The sequence below is a fragment of the Pan paniscus genome, chromosome X, assembly GCF_029289425.2.
Source record: "Pan paniscus chromosome X, NHGRI_mPanPan1-v2.0_pri, whole genome shotgun sequence".
NCBI classification, from domain to species: Eukaryota; Metazoa; Chordata; class Mammalia; order Primates; family Hominidae; genus Pan; species Pan paniscus.
Window position 1 is genome coordinate 133,918,266 of NC_073272.2, and position 19,067 is coordinate 133,937,332.

Sequence of the window (19,067 nt, forward strand, 5' to 3'; positions counted from 1 at the left end):
TATTTAAAAGAATTCATAAAATACAAGTAAACAAATTAACTTATTACCTGAGCATATGTCCTTTCATACTTATTTTTTCTGCATACATATTTTGGAAAATGGAATATCTGCCCTTTTTTTTTTTATCTGAGATACAGTCTACCTCTAAAAATATATGATTCTAACATTCTCACTTTTGTTGGCATTTGATCAGGGTATAGAAAAACAGTTAAAAGGACAGAGAATGGTTGAGAGATTATGATATGAAGAGAAAATGTGATTGAGTGTGGTAGACTTGGGGCCTGCTTGAATGTTGAGAGAATGACTGTTTTCCGATAAAAAAAAAAAAGTCCATTCTAGGATCCTAAAAGAAAGGTCTGAAGTTCACTGCAGAAAGCAAGCTACATAGTACGAAGCCACTAAGGGGACATGGAGCCCTTAGTAATTCCTACCTTAGTAATAGTCTCATCATGCCCTCTTGGGAACCCAGCCTTGTTGATTAGCCTCTCTGCTTTCTCTCCTTATAGTTCAACCTCCCTGTTTGTTCCAAGCAGTTCTTTTCCTGCCCATTTATTATGCATTTCTATACAGCTTTCCTCCTCTTTTTCTATACCATGCTGCAGTTCTTATTGCTACCTAGAGGTTTTCAAAATTCCTAGGGGCGGACAAGTAGGCATAAACAAAGTTCTTCCCTATTATCCTTCCTATTTTTTCACCTAGACTGAAGAGGTAGACAAAATAGAAATAAAGACATTAAGGGTATGTGTTTGTAGTCCCAAAGAGCTTCTCTGGCAATTTTATGTAGTTGACAGTGACGCTCTGAGTTCAGGACAGATTGGACTCCTTGGCTGAGAGGAGTGAGGAGATAGGACGGTAGAGGAGAGGGTAGAGCAACTCTGGAGGAAGCTTTCCCCTCACCTTTGCCAGTCCTGTTATCCTAGACTTAACCATAATTAAAGATGAGGGAGGCACTCAGTAAAGGGATCTAGTGGGAAGCTTGTTCCAGACAGCCAAGGAGGGAGGTTCGCGCAGTTCCTTTGGCCACCCAGGTGGGGTAATTGATCCATGTATGCCATTCGTGTACAATGTAGGCACTTATACCTGTATTCCAATGTAGTGAACTATACCATTACTCTTAAATTAATATTCTTTATTAGCTTCCATGGTGGCTATAGGCCAGGCAAGAGAGTTAAGAAAAAATAAATAGCCAGGTATGGTGACTCAAGCCTGTAATCTCGGCACTTTAGGAGGCCGAGGCAGTAGGATCGCTTGAGTCCAGGAGTTCAAGACCAGCCTGAGCAAAATAGTGAGATCCTGTCTCTATTTTTTAAAAAAGCCTTGGGGCAAACAGGAGTATGGAGGTTTGGATGCTAATAGAACAGCAGTGTCTTACTGCTTGGAGTTCTCGTTTCTTGTCCTATCACCGTAGCCTTTGGATCACAGCAATTTTTCCATGACTCCATACTTTTCAGTTCTTGAATATTTTTTCCTTTATTCCTCTTGTCTCTGTAAAGACATCAACTGGAGTCGGACTGTAATACCAGGTATCTCCAGAAGATGGCACTATTTAACAGACTTTATAAATAATTTGATGTGAGTCACTGTTATCTGAAGCTTGTTGCCTTTTCTTTCTTTCTTCTTTCTTTTTTTCCCCCATCAATTCTGTATGTTTGAAATGCTGGGTTTTAAGTTAGAATAAGGGATGTCTGTAATTTCCCTAAATTGAGAAGTAATACGCAAAGGTTGATATCAGAAGTCATGCTCACCTTGCAACACCAAATAATACTGGCCCATTTGTGATTTTTGAAAGTAACACTCCATAATAAATGGATGTATATATAGAAGCATAACAAAAATAGAAGCACATAAAAGTGAAAAGTCTCATAAACCCCATTGTCACTACTCATGTAATTGCTGTTACAAATTTGTTTAAATGTTGAATAAAAATGGTGTCATAGGCAACACAGTGTTCCACTACTTGGTGTTTTTAATAGCATTATTCTGTCTCAGTGTGCATTGGATTATCAGGTGCTTTTTAATAGTTGCATGGTATTACATTGTGTAGATGAACTTGATTAATTTAAATGGTTCCCTGTTAATGGACATGTTGGTTCGTTTTTGTGAACAACTGATACAGTGAACATTTATTTTTTAAATAAAAAAAAGAGAGACAGGGTCTTGCTGTGTTTCTCGGGCTGGCCTTGAACTCCTGGGGTCAAGCGATCGTCTCGCCTCTGCCTCCCTGGGATTACAGGCATGAAGCCACTGCACCCGGCCCAGTGAACACTCTTGAATGTATCTTTGTATACTTGTCAGTGTTTTTGTAGCATTGATTCCCAGAAGTGGGATTACTGGATTAAGTGACATGCATGTTTGCAATTTTAACAGGTATTGCTATGTCATTTTCAAAAGAAGCTATGCCAATTAATACTCTCACCAACAAGAGTGCTTATTTCCCCTCAGCATATTATCAGGCTTAAGTTTTGCCAGTATGGGTGGGAGAACAGTAGAATCACATTGTTTTAGTGTTTGTTTCTCAGATAGATATAATTTTACACCTTATAACCTTCTCTTCTATAAATTGTCTATTTGTGTTCATTCTCCATTTTCCTATGGGTTCTTATTGTTGGAGCCCAATATATAAAAGGGGGTATTTGTTACAGAACCTCTTCAGTTTTGGTTCATGTCATGCCTGGGTTTTTACCCTTTCTACGGATGTTAAAAAAATTCTCTATTTTCTTCCAGTCCACTTATGGCTTTATTTTTTACATTTAGATTTTAATCCGTCTGGAATTTATTTTTGTGTATGCTGTGAGGTAGGGACCATACTTTTATTTTTTCCCAAATGGGTTACTAGTTGGCCAAACATCATTTATTGAATAATTCATCTTTTCCCTACTGACTCGAAATACCATCTTTATTGTATACTAAATCCTCATATAGTTCTGGGTCTGTTTCTGGGCTCTACTTTGTTCATTTACTGTGCTGGTACTGCACCGTTGTAATTGCTGTGGCTTTGTGGTATGGTATGGCTTGCTCTCTGCTAGGGCAAGTCGAAGCTCTTTTGTTCACCTGCTCTTTCACCCAAATTTTCTGTCCTGAATCCAGCACAGCCAAATTATGGTCATTGTCACCACCAACTACAGTGGGTGTTGAGCATTTCCCATTGAATCTCCTGTAAGGGTTTTATTGGATTCTGTGATAGCAGTAAAATGGGAGCCTAAGAGGTATTCCTTAAAGGACTACTAATCAGACCTGGTTTCCCAGATGATGCTGAAGATGACGGGGCCTGGGCTAGACTTTTGAGGGACATATCCTTGGGGTTGGGTGTGATATAGACCAGCCCTTACAATTTGCTTGACTCATGGGAATCGTACAGGGCCAGAACCAGACACCTGTCATGCTAATAACTTCCCTCACAATTCAGAAATCACTGTGATTGAAGATGGGTGGCTGTTATAATACTACCCACTTAAAAATGGATGTAACCCATTTTTTAGGACTCTTAAAAACATCAAATCAGTAATGGCCGATTAGGACTTTTTAATTTTTACTAATCTCTACTTGAAAGTTTTCTAGTCATTCATTTCAGGAAACCTAATTCTTATAATTCATATCATTTAGAATATCATAATGCTATGGACATTAGATAGCTAACTTCTCAAATCTTCTAGTTCTCATTTAATTTGAAGTTTGTGTGTGTACATAAGGATATACATATACATATGTGTGTGTAGATATATATATATAGTTTTTCTTTTTTTAACTAGAATGACCAGTCAACAGGGGACATAAAAGTAATTGGTGGAGATGATCTCTCAACTTTAACTGGAAAGGTATGTATCTTGAAAGGGAAGAAAAAAAAGCACTTCATACCGAGTCAATTAGTAACAGTGTGCTTTCAATCAATCACTAAGAGATAATTTACATAGTATAACTAAATGGGTTATTTAACCCTTGGAAGCAGTCTAGGTTAATTATCGTTCCCTAGGTCATGTAGTAAAAAGACAGTAGAATCCAACATTAACCTTAAATGTCCATATTGTCAAGTACTGCTGTCTGCCTCTGTGGGACTCTAATTTGGGATCCTTCAAAAAACATTGATGGGGGAAAAGATAGCCTTTAAAAAAAAAAAAAAAAAAAACCTATGTGAGTCTATGTGAGGTAGACTCACATAGTTTCCTAAAAGAGAGCAAAGCAGTATTATGTAGTGGCTGAAAGTGTGAGTTCCGGAGCCTGACAACTGATTCAAAGCATGGCTTAGTAATTCCTAACTCTGACCTTGGGCAAGTTACTTAACCTCTCTGTGTCCCATATGTGATTAGGGTGAGGTTGATAATAGCAGCCATAGAGTTAAGAGGATTAAGTGCTATAATGCAAGTAGAGCTCTTACAACAGTTTCTGGTAAATCACTCAATAAACTCAGAATACTATTATTTTAAGAAATCTCAAAGAGTTTTCTTGTACCTTAAAATTCTCCTAGTGTGAACCATTGGTTTTGGTATATTGTGCTTCCATGTAGTTTAATATCAAGATGTTTTTAGATTTCCCTTTTAATTTATTTGTTGACCCATTGGTTGTTCAGGAGCATGCTGTTTACCTGAAAATAATGGAGATATTAAGGTATTTGAATATTTATCTTCTAGTACATTGAAAAGCTTTTTGAGAGTAACCAATAATAAATGATGGAATGCTACTGCTTTTTTTTTTTGAAGCTGCCAGTTATTGTTTACTTACACCATGCCAAATATAAAGGCATTAATCTCATAAAAGTTTCACAACAATCCTGTGAGGGAGACGATATCCCCATTTTACAAATCAGGAAATTAAGACTTAATAAGGTTAAAAGACTTGCCCGAAGTCACAGAACCAGTAAGTGGTAGAGCTTGAATTTGAATACAGACCTGACTCTAAAGCTCTTTTCTTTCTTTAGATTTTAGTGTTCATTGCTTACTTGAATGAGTATCTATAAGAAAACTTTAACATGTAAAACTTCTGTGAAATTATCTTGTCCCATATCAGGGTCATGTCAAACTAATGTCCTCCTCAGCATCTTTGGAAAACTTCAGAGGAGAAATGAGCTTTGCCCCTCCTGTTCATTTCCTATACCACTGTTAGACCTGTCCTTCCCTTTCAGCATGCTTTGTCCATATTTAGAAGCTGTTGAAGCCATTACTTGTCTGGTCAGTTTTTAGTGCTGGAATGGACCTAGCCTTTTAGGCCTTCTAAGATTTAGTTTGATCTCGTCTTTCCCACCTAATGGCTCTGTTCTACTACATAGATTTGATCTGAAACAGTTCTCTGTTTCTAAAATAACTTTCTTTTCATGATAGTCACAGTAAAGTACATTTATTATGGAAAAATCAATAAGTATAACTTGAGTGAAAGTTATTTCTTGGTGGTAAGATTATGGGATTATTTGAACTTTCTGTTTCATTTTATTTTATTTATTTATTTATTTATTTTTGTGATGGAGTCTCACTCTGCTGCCCAGGCTGGAGTGCAGTAGTACGATCTTGGCTCACTGCAACCTCCCCTTCCCAGTTCAAGTGATTCTCCTGCCTCAGACTCCCAAGTAGCTGGGATTACAGGCGCACGCCACCATGCCTGGCTAATTTTTTTATCTTTAGTAGAGACAGGGTTTCACCATGTTGACCAGGCTGATCTCCAACTCCTGATCTCAGGTATCCACCTGCCTCAGCCTCCCAAAGTACCGGGATTACGGGTGTGAGCCACCCTGCCTGGCCTCATTTTGTCTTTTGGGGGTATTTTTGTGTGCAGATATATATGTATATAAATATTTTTCCCTCTTTTCCCCAGTTAGTATTTGAGCAGATGAACTTTGGACCCGAATACCTGTATTCAAGTCTCTAATACCACTTCTTGGCTATTTTCATTTTATCAAATGGCCTCTTATCCTCGTTTTTCTCATTTATTAAGTAGAGATGTAACTACTTGATATAATTCAAAAACTCAATAATGGCATTCTTTTGTTTTTTAGACTCTAGTGTCTGTACTCCTTGTACCATGCTGGGATTCATTTGAACAATTGCATGGCTTTTTTAGTGTATTATTAAATTTGCAATTTACTTAGAATTTACTGGGACCTCATACAAATGGGAAAAAAACTTAACTGTGTTACTCATTTGCTGTGTGCCTTTGGATTGACCCTATTTTTTGTATTCATTTTCTCCCCATGTCCTGAGTTCCACTTTGAATAAAAAGTAATTTTTTTCCTGCCTGTAAAATAGGCTACCAATAGGCTGCAGTTGTCTATAGTAGCTGCTTCACTGAGGAGAGCTCAGCATGAGAGAAATAGTATGAATTGCTTGCCACAAGTTATGGGCTAGCCTTACTTCATTCTGTACTTGGACCTGTTTAGGCTTCTAAGAGATCTTACCTCCAACAATAAACTGCTTTGAGACATGAAAAGGTGGAAGCTTTACTTGGTTATAACTTTACTTTTAATACCTAGAACAGTGAGTCTTCAAACTTGTATTTGCATGCCCAATTTATAAAAAGTTTCCTGAGCATTTACCCCTAATATATGCATTTTAAATTATATATGATTTATGGTAATAATAATATATATGTTACAAAATACATACAAAAATATAGATTAAACAAGGTGAGGTAAAAAATTTAAAAGTTCTAATCTTTCTTGCAAACCAGTGGATCTTTTGTGCCTTACTCTGGTAAACACTGTCTTAGAAGAATATATAGAACATTAAAATCTTAATGCTATAGTTATATGACAGAGTATGATGAGAGCTACAGATAAACAATACATCATGAATCTTCTTGTGGCAGTGTTTATAACCATTATGTGAAATGCTGCCTCATTCTTATAACTAGCATAAGAACAGATAGGACTTTCTCGATTTTGAGGGTTAATTATTAGATGGTATTTTCTGTTAAGGACTCTTCCAGCTATAAAATTCTTAAATGTAGAAAGCGAAGTGAGGGTTTATGGTGAGAGGAAGCATTGGTATCATGTTTTAGTGTAGTCCAAGAATATGGACACATCCAGAAAATGCAGATCAAGTTTAGCCTAATGAGAAAATATATTTTGGAGTCCATATGGTAAATTAAATTATGTGATTTTTGAGTTATTGTACAAATATAATTCTTAGAATGTTAGAGTCAGGAGACTATAAGAGACCAACTGCTTCAAGTTTCATTTAACACATGGGAAACTAAGGCCAGAGAAATTTCAAGACTTGCCCAAGATTAGACCTCTTGTTAAGTAATGAAAGTGTTTTAAAAACAGGTGGGTCAAATTCTGTTTTTAAAATTTCCATTATGATGAAAATTTCAGTATTACAGGCTTCCAAATCCCAGCAGATGGGCCACTTGTTTAAAGGAGAGTTTGATATAATAAAGCATCTAAAAACAAGAGTTTGGATAATTCCTTAGGGTTGTTATGATGTGATTTGACTTATAATTGGAAATACCGTTTTATTCATTGTACTGATTTTCATTTCTCTTTTTCTTCTAGAATGTCTTGATTGTGGAAGTAAGTTCACATTTACTTTTAATATAACATTTATGACTTTTCTAACTTAGTATGCACTATCCTAAAGGTAAGCCAGGGAGAGAAATTCCTCTGCATCAGTTTTAATGGTGGGCTTGTGTTCTAAAGGAGTGAGATTGGTTTTTTGTAAAGACTACTTAGTAATTTGTTTTTACCAATAATGGAATGGTATACTTCCTACCTCTCTTTTTTTGTTTGAAGTATTTTCTTTCTAAACATAACTCTCTCTCTCTATTTATCTATATATAATATATACATATATATCTTATATTTTATGTATATATATATCTTGCTTAGATTTTGTCTTATGTAATATTTGGTACATAAAAAATAATATTTATAATTTGTAGACTATTTTCCATGTGTTATTATGTGCTAAAGTATTTTGTATCTTAGCACCGAGAGGCTAAGCAGTTTCCTAGGGTTACCAGCTAGTAAACTTTACTTCCTTTAGCTCAGTGGTTCTCAAAATGTGGTTCCCTAGACCAAAAGTGTTAATATCAGACAAGAACCTACCGAATCAAAATATCTGTGATGAGGCCCAGCAAGCTATGCTTTAACAAGTTTCCGAGTGATTCTGATGCATGCCAAGGTTTAGGATCCCTTGTTTTTACTCATAAGTCACTTTCTCATTAAGGCCTTCCCTGGCCATCCTATATAAAATCTCACGTTTTCACACCGTCAACTTCCTATTCCTCCTCAATACTTTTATTTTCCTGATCACTTATCACTGTCTAACAGCCTCTCTCTCTCTCTCTCTCTATATATATATATCACTTATCACTAACAGCCTCTCTCTATATATATAATCTATAGATTATATATATATGCAGCATTGTGCAATCATTATCACGCTCAATTTTAAAACATTTTCATTGCCCCACAAAGAAACCCAATCCCCTTAGCCATCACTCCCCATTTCCCCTTCCCCCAGCACCTAGCAAACTGATCATCTACCTACTTGCTGTCTATAAGATTTGCCTATTCTGGACATTTTGTATAAATAGAATCATACAATATGTGGCCTTTTGTATCTGGCTTCTCTCACTTAATGTTTTCAAGGTTCATTCATGTTGTGGAGTATATCTGCACTCATTTCCTTTTTATTGCCAAATTGTATGGATAGACAGGTGTTCCTCAACTGTGTCCTGATAAACCCATCTGAAGTTGAAAGTATCATAAGTTGAAAATGGATTTACTACTTTGATAAATCTATCCTAAAGTCAGAAAAATCTCATGTTGAACCATCGTAAGTTGGATACCATCTGAATTACATTTTTGTTATCCATTCATTGGTTGACAGACGTTAGGTTGTTTCCACTGTTTGCTCCTTATTTCTCGTACCTGAAATGTCCTTATTCCCTCCCTTCTTATCCCATGTTTAAGTCATTTAAGACCCAGCTCAAACGTCACCTCCACAAAACCTTCCTTGATACCCCTTTCCTCTTCAATTCACTTGGACCTTTTGCATTTAATTTTAATTTTTATTTTTTTTAAGACAGAGTCTCACTCTGTCACCAGGCTGGAGTGCAGTGGTATGATCTCAGCTCACTAACTACTCTGCCTCCCAGGTTCAAGCAATTCTCATGCCTCAGCCTCCCAAGTAGCTGGGACTACAGGTGTGCGCCACCATGCCTGGCTAATTGTGTGTGTGTGTGTGTGTATGTATGTATGTATATGTGTGTGTGTGTATATATATACACACACATATATAAATATATATACATAGATATATACACACACATATATAAATATATATATATACACACACACACACATATATATATATATATATTTTTTTTTTTTTCTTTTTTTAAGTAGAGATGGGGTTTTGCCATGTTGGCCAGGCTGGTCTGGCCTCAAGCCATCCTCCCACCTCGGCCTTGCAAAGTGCTGGTATTATAGGCATGAGCCACTGTGCCTGGCCTGCATTTCATTTTAATTATAAAATATTTTGAACTCAGAAAAAAGGGTATGCTGAATACCTACGTACCCACCACAAAGTATTAACATTTTGCCATATTTGCTTCTGATCTTATTTTTTTTTAAGAAATTAAAGATCATAATACAACTAAAGCCCCATTTCTTTCCCTTCATTCCCAGAAGTATGACAATTATCCTTAAAGTTGATACATATCGTTCCCATGCATGTTTTTTATACTTCCCTAGTACAAGTTAGCTGTATCCTTTGCTCAGGGGCTCATCAAGCTGAATCAAGGGACTCATGATCCTCTTCAAAGTTCCTTCAGGTTGTTGGCAGAATTTAGTTCCTTGTGATTGTAGGACTGAGGGCCCGTTTTCTCACTGGCTGCTGGCCAGGGGTTGCTCTCAGATATTTAAAGGCTCATGCCCTAGCCCATGACAGTCTCACAACATGGCAGCTGACTTCTTAAAAACCAGCAGGAGAATCTTGCTCTAGTCTACCACATAACCTAATCACAGGAGCGGCTATCCCGTTATTTTCACAGATCCTGGTCACATTCAAGGGGAGGGAACCCTTCTGGGTGTGTACACCAGGAGGCAGGACTTTTTTTTTTTCTTTTTCTTTTTTGTTAAAAAGTCTTAAAGTCTTTTATCCCTAAAGGAGGCAGGAATTTTGAGAGCCATCAGAATTCTGCCTACCACAGCCCAGAAATCTGCATTTTTCACAAGTCTCCAGCCATGATGTTTCTGATGGCTCACACTGCTTTATTCCATTTTTAAAGAGTATTTTTATTGAAAAGCATTAGGGTTATGGTTTAAAAAATATTTTCCCTAACAAAGATGGGTTTGTTTAGAGTCCTACTTTTGACTAAATAGCTGAGATTCACTTTTATGTAAAGTCATTTTATAGCGTTATTAATTTGGGTGCCTTTAAAAATAGTATAAAGCATGTTTCTCGAGTGTAGTCTGTTAGCCACCTATATTGGAGAGTTGGGAGGAGAGAGTCTCTATCTTGAATTTATGGGAAAAATTCTAAAATACTTTTTATAATGAAGGACAACATCATAACTCCCTAATAAAATGTGCATGTATATATTTAAATTTGCTGTCATTGATCCTGCACCTACAAAATCCAGTCCTGGGGGCTGGCATTCTTACTGCTTGCTGAGGGCCAGATGATTTATAGATTCCAGAATATCTCCATGTAGATTTTGGTGAGAATTACTGTGCTGAAAAGAATGACAGTATTGCAGTTATACATGGGGGTTTTGGTACTTTATATTGTGACTGAATTTAAAGCTATGCAATGTCTTCTTTTTTGAAAGGATATAATTGACACTGGCAAAACAATGCAGACTTTGCTTTCCTTGGTCAGGCAGTATAATCCAAAGATGGTCAAGGTCGCAAGGTATGTATGACATTTTGACACAGAATATTTTCCTCATTTGAAGGGGGATTAAGTGATTGCTTCTTTTTAAGGATAAATGTTTTCAACTGTCATTTTATCTTCAAAAAGTAATGTAATCTCGTATAAGACTTAAGATATAATCCTTTTAAATAATTTTGTCATGTGTTAATAAAGCTCATAATTACAGTCACTTCCTTGCCTAATATTAACATTTGGTTTTTCAGCATGCTAATTATATCAGTTTGTCCTGAGTAGCATGGCAGAGGATTTTGGGCCCCCTTGCAAAATTAGGAATAAAGATTCCAAAGGGGGTGAGGAAGTGATAGGAAGGGGTGGGCCCTGAAGATCTGGACCTCCTGGAATTGAGTGATGTATGCTGCATCTTCTTTGTGTCTGTAGTGAAATTTTATAATGCCTGCTTCCTTTTTTATTAAGTCAGCCTCACCTCCTCACCTTACCTATGCTGTTTTACTTTTGCTTTTATAGTTCTACCTGTGTTTATTTCTCATTTTAGTTTCATCTCTCAACAACCCTGGGGTGGCATTATTATTCCCACTTTTCAGATAAGGTTACTGAGGCATAGGGAATTGCCCAAAGGTACCGAGCTAGTCCGCTATAGAGATGAGATTTGAACCCAGGGAACCTGGCTCACAGTTTATGCTTTTGCTACCTTAAGTTTTTAATAGAGTGACATCAAACAAACATTTAAGAATATGTTTTTCTTTTCCTTTTATAATTTCATTAAAAACATTAAGTCTCTGATCAGTCTGCAGTTTTTATGTAGGGGTCAGGTAATGTTCTAACTTCTGCTTTTTCCTAAGTGATTAACAGGTTTTTATAAGCCCTTTTGAAAAAATCACGGTATCTGTCGAGCATCTTTGAATCAGAGTAAGCCTTCTAGTGAGTCATATGTCAGCAGTTTGACTGTATGGGCTTTTCTAATATCCAGTGCAAGTGTTTATCAGTGAGTTTTTCTTTTAAATAGATTTGGGACAGGTACTATGAGAATATATAAGTGTTAGGTTATAGGACACTAACTAGTATCCTATGAAATGGCAAAAACTGCAATCACTTTTGCAGCAACCAAATAGAAACTAATCAGTGCACTTGCTTATTTTTCTACATGCTCTTTAGGGTTTTAAATGTCAACCTACTGTGGCATAGACTTTAATCCTCTGGGTATTCTTTTGTTGTTCTTTCCTGGTATATGCTGTGGAATTGAGATAGACTGGTTCGTGAGCGAGAGATTTTGTGTTGCCACAGGTAGGACATGCTCAAAGAATACTTGGGTCATTTCTTGACCCAAGTCATCTATTCACCATAGTTTTGTAGCACTGATCTTGCATACATTTCATGTATCTTCTTTGAACTCCACGTCAGTGCTGCTTATATGATACTCAGAAATTAAACACTAAGGAATAAGATTTTCAGGTAGGATTGAGTTTTGGAGGGTCACAAGTCTTGTAATGTCTAATATTTCCACTCTCCCTGCTGAGAATTAGTTTTGGCTTCCTTGGAGGTGATATCGCCTCTGTTGAGAATAAGTGGCCTACTGTGATCACACCACTTTACTCCAGCCTGGGTGACAGAGTGAGACCCTGTCTCAAAAAAAAAAAAAAGAATGCATGGCCTCGATGACTTCTAAGGTTTTTCCCACCCAGTTCCAGTTTTCATGTTCGAGGCAGAGCAGTAAAGTGAGAAACACATGGACTTGGGAGTTTAGTCTCGCATTTCACTGCCACTTAATCTGAGCGACTATTCCATATTTAATCTCTCTGAATGTATTTATTCATCTTTAAAGGGGAATGATTATTAACATCTTTTTCTCAGGGAAACTATATGAGTCAAGGAGATAATATATTTGAAAATCTTTTTAACTGCAAAGCACTGTTTCACTGTTGGTTATAATGTGATTGATCTCATTGTAGTGAGCAGCTGCTTAATTGCGTTTTAGAATGTAGGGAAGATAGTAATATTTTTCACATTATATATGTAGCTGGTTCTGGAACTGTAAACATACTCCTTTTCTATGGAGATCTGAGTCACGTACCATAAAATTCACTCTTTTAAAGTTGTACAATCCAGTGGTTTTTGATATATTCAGAGTTGTGCATCTGCTACCACTATTTCATTTTGGAACCCAAAGACACCTTGTACCCATTAGCAGTCATTCTCCCTTCTCCCAGCCCCTGGCAACTACTAATCTACTTTCTACAGAAAGTCCATACAGATTTGTGTATTATGGACATTCCATATAAATGGACTCATGCAATATCCTGTCTTCTTTCACTTAGCATAGTGTTTTCAAGGTTCATCTAGGTTGGGGCATGTATCAGTACTTCATCCCTTATTTTGGCTGAATAATATTTCATTGTACAAATATATCACATTTTGCTTATCCATCTGTTGGTGAACATTTGAGTTTCTACCTGTTGGCTTTTATGAATAATGTTGATTTGAATGTTTGTGTACAAGTATGAATACCTGTTTTCAGGTCTCTTGAGTATATAATTGCTAGGTCATATAGTAACTCTGTGTTTAACATTTTGAGGAATTGCCCGACTATTTAACAAGGTATATGTACTGTTTTACACCAGTAACATATGAGGGTTCCAATATCTCCACATCCTTGACAACGCTTGTTACTGTCCTTTTTATTGTAGCCATCCTAGTGGCTATGATGTGGTATCTCATTGTGGTTTTGATTTGTGTTTCTCTGATGCTGATGATGTTGAACATGTTTTCATCTGCTTATTGGCCATTTACATATATCTTCTTAAGAGCGGTTACCCATTTACAGTATGGAAAATGCTTCAGATGCAACTCTAGTCATGCCTTAGAGATGGAGCTTTATTAAACATTCAGATCTCTAGGCATATGAAGTGCTGAGTTCTCTTGAACTCCTAATACAGATTGCACTGAGTTTAGTGATACCTTTTCTGGAGCATTCCTGAGTTCACGTAGGGAGAAGGGTTTTTGCTGTGATTGGCTTGTTATGTTCTTTCTAAATGGAAATAGAATTGAAGTGTCTCCTCTCTCCATTTATTGGAAGAGTCATGAGAGACATAATTAGATGATCCCTTGGAGTCTCCGGCTTAGGTCAGTGGTTATCTACTTAGGCTGCACATTGGAATCACCTGAGAGTTAAAAACCAGGATAACCTCCGCCTGTGTCTCATCTCCAGCAATTCTGATGTAATTGGTCAGGGCTGTGGCCCGAGTAGCTGAGTTCTGGTTTTTTAAAGCTCCCAGGTGATTCTGATGTGCAATCCAGGTTGAGATCACTTTGGGCCCTTTCCAGCTCTTTAAACATATATATTTATCTAGGAAGGTATGAAAGCATAAGTTTTCTTGAGACTTCCTTTAACATCTGTAAAGGCTTTCAAAGCAGCTTCTATAGTTTTTTTTAAATGGCTGAATATTTTTCAACAGGCAGCATTTGGGTTATAAAATTAGCTTTTGGTAGAGTTGACTTATACCACCTCCAGCTTTTGTTCCAAAAATAAATACTGGTTCTTTTGGCACACTGGTTGTTTTACCCTAAAGTTCCTCTTTGTAAGCCAGTTATTAAAAGTTGTGATGCAGCCAGGGCGAAGTGGTACACATCTGTAGTCCCAGCTACTCGGAAGGCTGAGGTGGGAGGATCGCTAGAGCCCAAGAAGTCAAGGCTGCAGTGAACTGTGATTACACCACTGCACTGCAGCCTGGGCCACAGAGCGAGACTCATCTCTTTAAAAAAAAGAATGTTGTGAGGCCGGGCGCAGTGGCTCACGCCTGTGATCCCAGCACTTCGGGAGGCCGAGGTGGACGGATCACCTGAGGTTGGGAGTTCGAGACCAGCCTGACCAACATGGAGAACCCCTATCTCTACTAAAAAAAATACAAAATTAGCCGGGCGTGGTGGCACATGCCTGTAATCCCAGCTACTCGGCAGGCTGAGGCAGGAGGTTGTGGTGAGTTGGGCGAGCCATTGCACTCCAGCCTGGGCAACAAGAGCAAAACTCCATCTCAAAAAAAAAAAAGAAAAGAAAAGAATGTTGTGGCCAGGCGCGGTGGCTTACGCCTGTAATTTCAGCACTTTGGGAGACCGAGGTGGGCGGATCACGAGGTCAGGAGATCAAGACCATCCTGGCTAACACGGTAAAACCCCATCTCTACTAAATACAAAAAAAAATTAGCCGGGAGTGCTGGCGGGTGCCTGTAGTCCCAGCTACTCAGGAGGCTGAGGCGGGAGAATGGCGTGAACCCAGGAGGCGGAGCTTGCAGTGAGCGGAGATCGCGCCACTGCACTCCAGCCTGGGCAACAGAGCGAGATTCCGTCTAAAAAAAAAAAAAAGAATGTTGTGATAAAAGGTGATGCTCACCTCTCCCACACCCTTTTATAGTTTAGAGATTGTATTTCCAAGGTTTCTAGACTGAGAGCCCTTTTCATCTTTGCTCATTGACACTCTGTACCCATTAATCCTCCTTATTAGCTCCCCTTCAATGGACACATGGGTAGTCAGGGTGCAGGTCTCAGAACTGTCCTTCAGGTTCCAGGTGATCAACCAAGTGCCTTGTCTGTAGTGTCAACTCATTGCTGCCCCTTCCTAGTAATCCCCATAATTTAGCTCTCCATTTCATAGTCTTTCCTTGGGTGTGTTAAAAGTGACCATGGTACACTCAGCACGGATGAAATGAAACAGTGTTTAGAAACGTCAGTCTTCTCTTTTGTAATGCCCTGTAGTCTCTCTGTATGTTATATGTCATATTTTGTAATTAACAGCTTGCTGGTAAAAAGGACCCCACGAAGTGTTGGATATAAGCCAGACTGTAAGTGAATTACTTTTTTTGTCAATCATTTAACCATCTTTAACCTAAAAGAGTTTTATGTGAAATGGCTTATAATTGCTTAGAGAATATTTGTAGAGAGGCACATTTGCCAGTATTAGATTTAAAAGTGATGTTTTCTTTATCTAAATGATGAATTATGATTCTTTTTAGTTGTTGGATTTGAAATTCCAGACAAGTTTGTTGTAGGATATGCCCTTGACTATAATGAATACTTCAGGGATTTGAATGTAAGTAATTGCTTCTTTTTCTCACTCATTTTTCAAAACACGCATAAAAATTTAGGAAAGAGAATTGTTTTCTCCTTCCAGCACCTCATAATTTGAACAGACTGATGGTTCCCATTAGTCACATAAAGCTGTAGTCTAGTACAGACGTCCTTAGAACTGGAACCTGGCCAGGCTAGGGTGACACTTCTTGTTGGCTGAAATAGTTGAACAGCTTTAATATACAATAATTGTTGCATTATTATTTCAGATGATAAATGTGGTCATAAGTAAGAAATAAATGATCAAGTTTAGTCTTTTAATTCACTGTCCTTTGAATACCTGCCTCTTACTCTGGAGGCAGAAGTCCCATGGATGTGTTTATGAACATGGTTGAGGAAGATTTAGGAAGACTGCAACAGTACACTACCTAAAGCAGGTTTTTTTACTCCATCTTTTTTTGCCACTTACACTGGCCTCCCACTTTGATATGCTTAAAATTCTCTCCTTGATTTGTCTTTCAAAACTACATATTGAGGCTGGTTGCAGTGGCTCACGCCTGTAATCCTAGCACTTTGGGACGCCAAGGCGGACAGATCACCTGAGGTCAGGAGTTCGAGACCAGCCTGGCAAACATGATGAAACCCCACCTTTACTAAAAATACAAAAATTAGCCAGGCGTAGTGGTGTGTGCCTGTAACCCAGCTACCTGGGAGGCTAAGGCAGGAGAATCACTGGAACCCGAGAGGCAGAGGCTGCAGTGAGCCAAGATCACGCCACTGCACTCCAGCCTGGGTGACAGAGCAAGACTCTGTCTCAAAACAAAACAAAAAACAAAAAACTACGTATTAAGACAAGAAACAGACTGGGCGCGGTGGCTCACGCCTGTAATCCCAGCACTTTGGGAGGCTGAGGCGGGCAGATCACAAGGTCAGGAGACCGAGACCATCCTGGCTAACACAGTGAAACCCCGTCTCTACTAAAAAATAGAAAAAATTAGCTGGGCGTGGTGGCGGGCGCCTATAGTCTCAGCTACTCGGGAGGCTGAGGCAGGAGAATGGCGTGAACCCGGGAGGCAGAGCTTGCAGTGAGCAGAGATCGTGCCACTGCACTCCAGTCTGGGTGACAGAGCAAGACTCCGTCTCAAAAAAAAAAAAAAAAAAAAACAAGAAACAAATTAAACTAATGTGATAGACTACTGCTTTGTTTTCAAAAGATACACTCCCCAAAAGTTACTCATCTAAAATACAGTAGTACTATCTCTGTTTGTTTAGTAAGAACCCTGACAACTAATAGTGTTCTTATATGTAAAATGCTATTCTTGCCTTTCATTTCAGAATATACTTTTTAAATGTGAATTTCTGGATTTTTTTTTTTGTAGCATGTTTGTGTCATTAGTGAAACTGGAAAAGCAAAATACAAAGCCTAAGATGAGAGTTCAAGTTGAGTTTGGAAACATCTGGAGTCCTATTGACATCGCCAGTAAAATTATCAATGTTCTAGTTCTGTGGCCATCTGCTTAGTAGAGCTTTTTGCATGTATCTTCTAAGAATTTTATCTGTTTTGTACTTTAGAAATGTCAGTTGCTGCATTCCTAAACTGTTTATTTGCACTATGAGCCTATAGACTATCAGTTCCCTTTGGGCGGATTGTTGTTTAACTTGTAAATGAAAAAATTCTCTTAAACCACAGCACTATTGAGTGAAACATTGAACTCATATCTGTAAGAAATAAAGAGAAGATATATTAGTTTTTTAATTGGTATTTTAATTTTTATATATGCAGGAAAGAATAGAAGTGATTGAATATTGTTAATTATACCACCGTGTGTTAGAAAAGTAAGAAGCAGTCAATTTTCACATCAAAGACAGCATCTAAGAAGTTTTGTTCTGTCCTGGAATTATTTTAGTAGTGTTTCAGTAATGTTGACTGTATTTTCCAACTTGTTCAAATTATTACCAGTGAATCTTTGTCAGCAGTTCCCTTTTAAATGCAAATCAATAAATTCCCAAAAATTTAACTGCTTTATGAATTCTTCAATTTAAAAATCCTTAAAATAAGGCCGTCTCTTTAAAAAAACCTATGCATAGTTATCATTTCTCTACAAATTAACCTAGTTTAGTTTTCTGTTGGTTCCATTTTCCTTGTTTGTTAAGTTTTAGTAGCTAGTTTAATTGTAATCTCAATGATTATGTGGTAGAATGGGTTGGTGGAGCTACAAAAATTCCTAGCTACTTCAGAGACATTAAATTTCAGACACATAGTACACTTTATATTACATTTTACTATGCTAAAATAACACGGCTTTCTTTTGGAATTCTGTTCAGTTTTTCAGATTGTAATCTCAGCTACATCTCAACAGATTGTTCTCAGATATGTCCTATTACCTTCTTTGTGTAGATAGTGCTTTATTGACTAAGAACAATGACAACAACACCTTTTGTTTTCTGGGAGTAGGAGAAAAGTTTTAAGCCAAAACTCTTAATTGCTTATCTGCTCCACGTGAGGTATGAACTATCAAACTTAGGAGCCATCTAGCTTACACGTGTTCCTTAAAAAGTTTGCTGTAGGCCGGGCACAGTGGCTCGTACCTGTAGTCCCAGCACTTTTGGGAGCCCAGGGTGGGGGATCACTTGAGCTCAGGAGTTCAAGACCAGCCTGGGCAACATGGCAAAACGCCATCTCTACAAAAATACAAAAAAAAAAAAAAAAGCTGGGTGTGGTGGCGCACAACTGTAGTCCCAGCTACTTGGGAGGCTGAGGTGGGAGGATTGCTTGAGCTTGGGAGGTCAAGGCTGCAGTGAGCCTTGACAGTGCCCCTACACTCCAGCCTGGATGACAGAGTGAGACCCTGTCTCAAAAAAAAGAGTTTGCTGTAATTCCCAGCAACAAAGTAGGAGACTCAAACTAAATAATTTTCTATAGTCCTAGAACTTCTTAGTTTACAAAACATTTTTACTTCTGTTATCTCATTTGATCTTCATACCCATGTAAGGTTGAGGTAGATGTTACCACATGTGAGTGCAATATCCAGAACTCCTGAATCCCCTTCTTCCCCTAAAATGTCAGCCCGCTGAGGTCCACTTGGCTACCCTCTTGAATACTGCATCCAGCTTCCCACTGCTGAACCTCTTTACTCTTTTTTTTTCAGTTGCACTTACCACCTTCTAGTAAGTTGAACCATATGA

At 37.9% G+C, this 19,067-nt stretch overlaps 1 protein-coding gene across 2 annotated transcripts in view; it reads left to right on the forward strand.

The window, feature by feature from the left end:
• Nucleotides 1-17,899, forward strand: part of HPRT1 (hypoxanthine phosphoribosyltransferase 1) — a 40,830-nt gene extending 22,931 nt beyond the window's left edge. For both annotated transcript variants that reach the window (XM_008967179.5, XM_034949652.4), the window contains exons 4-9: nt 3,750-3,815; nt 7,478-7,495; nt 10,762-10,844; nt 15,609-15,655; nt 15,827-15,903; nt 17,261-17,899. In XM_008967179.5, coding sequence (XP_008965427.1) covers nt 3,750-3,815; nt 7,478-7,495; nt 10,762-10,844; nt 15,609-15,655; nt 15,827-15,903; nt 17,261-17,308 — 339 coding nt within the window. In that variant the 3' untranslated portion in view covers nt 17,309-17,899. The remainder of the gene's footprint in view (nt 1-3,749; nt 3,816-7,477; nt 7,496-10,761; nt 10,845-15,608; nt 15,656-15,826; nt 15,904-17,260) is intronic.
• Nucleotides 17,900-19,067: the final 1,168 nt, after the last annotated feature.